This window comes from Oncorhynchus kisutch, linkage group LG10 (assembly GCF_002021735.2).
Source record: "Oncorhynchus kisutch isolate 150728-3 linkage group LG10, Okis_V2, whole genome shotgun sequence".
Taxonomy (NCBI): domain Eukaryota; kingdom Metazoa; phylum Chordata; class Actinopteri; order Salmoniformes; family Salmonidae; genus Oncorhynchus; species Oncorhynchus kisutch.
In genome coordinates this window covers 49689310-49696532 of record NC_034183.2, presented here as the reverse complement: position 1 = coordinate 49696532, position 7223 = coordinate 49689310, and the positions used below count along the sequence as shown (strand labels likewise).

Here is a 7223-nt window from a genome sequence, read left to right as displayed (position 1 = left end):
TCAAATTGTATGACCAATTTATGCAGAAGTACAGGTAATTCCAAAGGGTTCACATACTTTTTTTGCCACTGCCTCACCTGGTTCACCAACTATTTCTCAGATAGAGTTCAGTGTGTCAAATCGGAGGGCCTGTTGTCCGGACCTCTGGCAGTCTTTATGTGGGTACCACAGGGTTCAATTCTCGGGCTGACTCTCTTCTCTGTATATATATCAATGATGTCGCTCTTGCTGCGGGGGATTCCCTGATCCACCTCTACGCAGACAACACCATTCTGTATACATCTGGTACTTCATTGGAGACTGTTAACTAATCTCCAAACGAGCTTCAATGCCATACAACACTCCTTCCGTGGCCTGCAACTGCTCTTAAACCCTAATAAAACCAAATGTATGCTCTTCAACCGATCGCTGCCCGTACCCGCCCGCCCGACTAGCATCACTACTCTGGACGGTTCTGACTTAGAATATGTGGACAACTACAAATACCTAGGTGTCTGGCTAGACTGTAAACTCTCCTTCCAGACTCATATTAAACATCACCAATCCAAAATTAAATCTAGAATCGGCTTCCTATTTCGCAACAAAGTCTCCTTCACTCATGCCACCAAACATACCCTCGTAAAACTGACTATCCTACTCGACTTTTAATTTATATTTTTACCTTTATTTAACTAGGCAAGTCAGTTAAGATTTTTATTTTATTTTCTTCGGCGATGTCATTTACAAAATAGCTTCTAATATTTTACTCAGAAAACTGCATGCAGTCTATCACGGTGTCATTTGTTTTGTCACCAAAGCCCCTTATGCCACCCACCACTGCGACCTGTATGCTCTAGTCGGCTGACCCTCGCTACATATTCATCGCCAGACCCACTGGCTCCAGGTCATCTATAAGTCTATACTAGATAAAGCTCCGCCTTATCTCAGCTTACTGGTCACGATAACACCCACCCGTAGCACTCGCTCCAGCAGGTATATCTCACTGGTCATCCCCAAAGCCAACACCTTTGGCCGCCTTTCCTTACAGTTCTCTGCTGCCAAGGACTGGAACGAATTGAAAATATATATTTTCGCTGAAGCTGGAGACTTATATTTCCCTCACTAACTTTAAACATCAGCTATCTGAGCAGCTAACCGATCGCTGCAGCTATACATAGCCCATCTGTAAATAGCCCACCCAATCTACCTACCTCATCCTGTCACGGTCGTCCTCCTCTTCATCTGAAGAGGAGAGACGAGAAGGATCGGAGGACCAAAATGCGGCGTGATATGTGTTCATCATGAATTTTAATAAAGAAAACACTGAAACACTATACAAAACCAGTAAACAAAACAACAACCGTGAAGCTAATGCGAGCTGCGCTGAAACAAGCCATCAACATAGACAATCACCCACAAACAAACAGTGCAACCCAGGCTACCTAAGTATGATTCTCAATCAGAGACAACTAATGACACCTGCCTCTGATTGAGAACCATACTAGGCCGAAACATAGAAATACCCAAATCATAGAAAAACAAACATAGACTGCCCACCCCAACTCACGCCCTGACCGTACTAAATAATGACAAAACTTTTCTGCTCCTTTGCACACCAGTATTTCTACTTGCACATCATCATCTACTCATCTATCACTCCAGTGTTAATTTGCTAAATTGTAATTACTTCGCTACTATGCCATCCTCATGCCATTTGCACACACTGTATATAGACTTTCTTTTTTTCTATTGTGTTATTGACTGTACGCTTGTTTATTCCATGTGTAACTCTGTGTTGTTGTTTGTGATGCATTGCTCTGCTTTATCTTGGCCAGGTCGCAGTTGTAAATGAGAACTTTTTCTCAACTGGGCTACCCGGTTAAATAAAGGTGGAATACAAATTAAATAAATACACGGCAGTAGTATGATGAACTGTAGAAAATATACATTTTCATCATGTTTTTTTTAACACTTTCAATTTTACTTTTTGAAAATACTAATATTAATGGACCAAAATACCAACAAATATCAAAATTGAGGTAGATGCAATTTTGAGAGGTAGATGCAAAAAAATGTATTTCCGCCTGTGATGCTTGACTTTCAGGGCATTACCATTCCAATAGGAACTTGACCGCCACCTGGTGGTTACTGGATGAGGCTACTCCACCACACACTCCTATGCGTACATTTCACTTTCTGACCTATAGGGAGTTTTCTCCCTTTTAAATAATAATAATAGGCCATATTAATTTAGCCTACTGATCAGTGTTATCCGTATATGTCGAGGCCCGGACCTATATGGTCGCTGCTGTTTTAACCAAGATATCCATTGGAAATTGTGAAAGATTGAGTGACGGCCTAATAATGACCTGTTTGTAGCTTATTACCATTTAGCTATGTTTGACACCATCCATCCAAATAGTTTGACAGCATTCCATTGGTTTGTCAATGTCAATAGGACAGGTGTGATCCAAATTGCCCCACTGTCCTTATAGAATACGTCAGAGATTCCAATTGCGTTTCCCCACATAGTTCGACTAGGGTGATGCATTAGTAAGAAATTATGTTAATCGTCAGGTGACGTCAGTATTATGCCCCCATCCTCCTTCTAACCATCACATCACAGCCACCCGTCCCACCTCGTTGACGAGGCGACGATGGGTATATAAACCCCCTTGTGTTGTAGTGAAACAAAAGACCAGCGATTTGCTGCAAAGACACCAGTTGAAAAAGAAACATTGCAGAAGCCAAGCAATAGAATCCACGCTGCTGGACGCAGACACCACTTGTCTTAACTACCTGTCGCTCACGTGAAGTCTGCTCAAAGTAAGTACAACTTTTAGTCTTGTGCATTTTAAATGTTTGCTAGTTTTGCTAGTTTTGCTTGTATTACCTTTAAGCTTAAATTTCTTTGCATATTTGGACATTAAAAAAATGAGTAGTTATTTGTGCAGTTCGTCATTGAAAAAATGTGATTGGTCCGATCACCTATAGCAATGATCTGCATTTTGCAACCTACAGTTAGAATTGTTTCCCCAACAGGAGTTGGTTTAAAAATACTAGAAAATGCTTTTCAGAACCATGGACAGCTACCGGGCGAAAGTTGCGCAAATGAAATTTGGATAAAGTCGTGATTTCTGCAGGCACAACATGCATTCCTATAACAGTTGCAAATATTTGACAATAGCATAATAAATCATGTTCATGTTGAATAGGCTACTATTTTAGCAATGACTAGTGAATTATAGCGAAAACATGTTTCAGATTTTACCAATTCGTTCTGCTGTTTTACTTGTTGCTTTTTTCCCTTTCAAACTCATTCCAATTACTTTTGTCGGTAATTATTTAGATGTGAGTTCGAATTAATAATCAAACATGGATAATTAGCTTGTACTGTAACTTGCTCTCAATACGCATTCAGTAGCCTACAGAAAATGCAGATTTCATTAAAGAATAATGCAGGATCGAAATGATCTACTACTAACAGGTCGACATCATTGCGCCTGATGTTAGCCTTCTAAAACATGTTTTTATTATGATGCCTGCTGATCTATGAAATTGGTGTAATGTTGGCTATATTATGAGCTCGGTTGAGGCTTTGTTAAATGATAAAATCGCGTGCTCCCTAACCCCATTCTCCTGACAACAGATGGCCGTTATGCTGAAACCCTGGACCGTCTTGGTCGCCTTGGTGTTGTGCGTGCTGGTGTGTCTCGGGACTTTCGTGGACGCTTACCCACCTAAACCGGAGAACCCCGGAGAAGACGCGGCTCCCGAAGAGCTGGCCAAATACTACACCGCGCTCAGACACTACATCAATCTCATCACCAGACAGAGGTACACAGCAGCGTTTGCTTTTTGAATTATATGTCTTCCTGGTCCTAACATCAAGGGAAATGTTTTCTATTAAGTTATAAACCTCGTTTTCTTTTATGGCAAATGGAGCTGTATTTCATTGTGATTCCGGACTAGGTTCAGTCATCTACTGTATTTCATTGTGATTCCGGACTAGGTTAAGTCATCTACTGTATTTCATTGTGATTCCGGACTAGGTTAAGTCATCTACTGTATTTCATTGTGATTCCGGACTAGGTTAAGTCATCTACTGTATTTCATTGTGATTCCGGACTAGGTTAAGTCATCTACTGTATTTCATTGTGATTCCGGACTAGGTTAAGTCATCTACTGTATTTCATTGTGATTCCGGACTAGGTTAAGTCATCTACTGTATTTCATTGTGATTCCGGACTAGGTTAAGTCATCTACTTTATTTCATTGTGATTCCGGACTAGGTTCAGTCATCTACTGTATTTCATTGTGATTCCGGACTAGGTTAAGTCATCTACTGTATTTCATTGTGATTCCGGACTAGGTTAAGTCATCTACTGTATTTCATTGTGATTCCGGACTAGGTTAAGTCATCTACTGTGACAGTGGCCCCTGAGTTTTCTGCTCTTATTGTTGCCTCAAGCTCTTAATGTTCCATACACCATGATATTTATTTTAAACATTTTATTACAGGGCACTCTCAAAAAGCTTTAGTCCCTCCTCCTATAAATAATGCCATAGCAATAAAACCGGTGAAGACAGACCCATGTGAAGTCTCCAAATCCAATGATGGATCTCTGTGTGCAGGCAGGTTCCCTATAACATATTCTATATTGATGTGGGGATGTCTGGGTCGAATAGGTGGTCTCTATCGTATTGCTGATATGGCACTGGATCAGGCACACCTGATATTATTCACGATATTCAAATAGGCCATTTGATCTTTAAAGAAAACCTATCCAACCCTCTTACATTCAATTTAGAGGGGAAACAGTTTTACTCTTTTGTAAATCCGTTATCATATAGCATCCACATTTAAGTTTTCATAATATCACAATGGCCTGGATGATGACCAGTAATATCCTGGAATAGTGTAGATCAGAACTACATACTCCAAGAGGAACGACACTTGGTGGAGTTTGTTCTTCTTGTCTGCCATAATAACACATTGGACTACATTTGACATTTTAGTCATTTAGCAGACACTCTTTTCAGAGTGACTTCCAGGTGCAATTCGGATTAAGTGCCTTGCTCAAGGGCACATAGGCAGATTTTCTACCTGGTCAGCTTGGGGGGGGGGGGGGGGTTCAAACCAGTGACCTTTCAGTTACTGGCCCAACGCTCTTAACCGTTAGGCTACCTGCCGCCAAATGTGAACGACCAATCGGAAATGCTCAATTGAAACATTAGAGAAGCTTTACCTGCTGCAAGATCACTGATTTTCCGGGAATCCAAAATATATAACAGTAATGTCTTCTGCATTCTCACAAAGTGGTTTATAAGTGGAGAGATGAGTGCGTGGTGTGACAATGATGGTTCCCTTTTACAACCGGCTGTCTATGGAGCAGGTGTGATTGCCTCGGTCGCTTTCTTAGAAGGCATGGCTGATCATGCTTACCTCCGCTTCACCGGTATCACTTTGGAGTGCCTAGTGGGTTTGAATTGGAGTGTAAAATTGCACAGCCATTATGAATGCCAGGTTAGGTGGCATGATGGGGAAATTTACCATCTTCCACTCAAAAACGTTGTCCCCCACAGAGGAAGCAATTCCAGCCAAATCCCGTTGAGATATTCAACTTCCAATTTCAAAGAGAAATTGATCGTTTGTACAGACATTATCTGCGCAGGGAGTGCTCATTCAAAAACAGACAAACACACAGGAAAGGAAAAACAATTAGATTTTGCCAGAATAATCCAAGCGTAGTCTATAACCTACCTTACGACAGAGAACTACATTATCATGCTATTTAAAACCCTCATTATCTTTGGTAGTTGAGCAAGAAAGGCCTCGAACAGCCTCTTTTCAGAGGAAAGGAGCTCTGACTCACGATCGGTTCTAATTGGCCTTGTCTGGTGGCCCCAGTGTCTGTAGGAGTTTGTGGGCTGACATGCTCAAGTTTCAAACATACACATAATTACATCACCCCTCTCCCATTACACATACCTCAGACAGCTGCCGTGGCACCTTGAGACACATTCAGACAGCAAAATGTTCTACCTGTCATCGAGAAGTGGGGTCCTCCTGCAGCATGCTTAGAGTGGAGTGGAAGTTTGACAGTCTTTTCTCTCTCGCTCTCGCTCTCTCTCTCTCGTTCTTTCTTCCTTTCTTTTTTCTAGGTATGGAAAGAGGTCCACCCAGGAGGGAGTGATGTCAGAGTTGCTGTTCGGCAACAACGCAGAGAGAGACCAGAGATCAAGGTCAGTCCATCAAATATATCAAAAATGGACAATGCAATTTCAACGGAAGGTGCAAAGACTGATATCTCTTTGTTTCTTGGGGCTACATCAATAGGGTAGTGTCAAAGAATGGCCACTTTATCAGCTACAGCCACCTACTGTACAGAAAAGGACTGGCATGCACAGCTTTTAGTAGGTCTGACTTTGGGTAGCCCGGGAGTGAAGCCAAAGGTTAATTTCCACAGGACTCATTGTTCTCTCCTCTCTCTCTTTCTCTATCTCCCTCGCGCCCTCTTTCCTCTGTTCCATCTCCAGATATGACGACTCCTACGTGTGGTGATTCCTCTTCCTCATTGGGCATTCTCTCCAGGTGTCCACCAATACCTGGAGAGGCCGACCAGTGCCTCCCACAACCCACCCCCTCTGACCCCTGGCCACAACCAATGACCATCACAGGACCTTAAAGACAACGTAAAAATCAACCGTATATACCTAACCCTCCTTTCCCCCTCTTCTCTCTCTCTCTCTCTCAGACTTCTCACTCGAAGTCTCAGCCTCACTTCCTCACACGAAGACAATTGTACATAATGAATAGTTGATTTAAGATATAAAATAAAAAAATATATAATGATTTGATGAAATCATATGTGTAACCTACAATGCTGTATGTCTTAACAGAGTATTCTCTTTTATGGTTGGAACTGTATAAATGCTTTGTGTGTGATTAAAGTTTGATGGATGACTATGACAAGAGAGATGATTGTGTCTCATTCGTTCTTACAGTCAAAATGATTGTGGCATTTTAAAAGGATCTCTTGGAGTAAAATAATGTATTGATGAGCAGAAGACATTCATTCTAGTTGAAAACAGAAACACCCTCTGTGAGGACTTTCCCCAACCATGTCACCGTAAGCCTATGGGTGACTTCTACTAGCCGGCTTGAAAATCAGACATCTGTTGTGTCTGGTGCAAAGTACTGGACATCAGGCTATGTAAATGCTGCCTTACCCTGGTGTCTC

At 41.7% G+C, this 7223-nt stretch overlaps 1 protein-coding gene across 1 annotated transcript; it reads left to right on the top strand.

Moving 5' to 3' along the window:
* Window positions 1-2658: 2658 nt before the first annotated feature.
* Window positions 2659-6952, top strand: LOC109897575 (peptide YY-like). Its single transcript, XM_020492083.2, has 4 exons — window positions 2659-2805; window positions 3629-3816; window positions 6145-6225; window positions 6520-6952. Exons 2-4 carry the CDS (start codon window positions 3629-3631, stop codon window positions 6542-6544), a joined length of 294 nt encoding a protein of 97 aa, XP_020347672.1. The 5' UTR covers window positions 2659-2805; the 3' UTR covers window positions 6545-6952.
* Window positions 6953-7223: the final 271 nt, after the last annotated feature.

Bases quoted from the DNA above. Each gene is read 5' to 3' on its own strand.
- LOC109897575 (XM_020492083.2), top strand. From the start codon at position 3,629: ATGGCCGTTATGCTGAAACCCTGGACCGTCTTGGTCGCCTTGGTGTTG. The intron at 3,817-6,144 runs GTACACAGCAGC...TCTTTTTTCTAG, and splicing joins AATCTCATCACCAGACAGAG to GTATGGAAAGAGGTCCACCC. The intron at 6,226-6,519 runs GTCAGTCCATCA...TTCCATCTCCAG, and splicing joins GAGAGAGACCAGAGATCAAG to ATATGACGACTCCTACGTGT.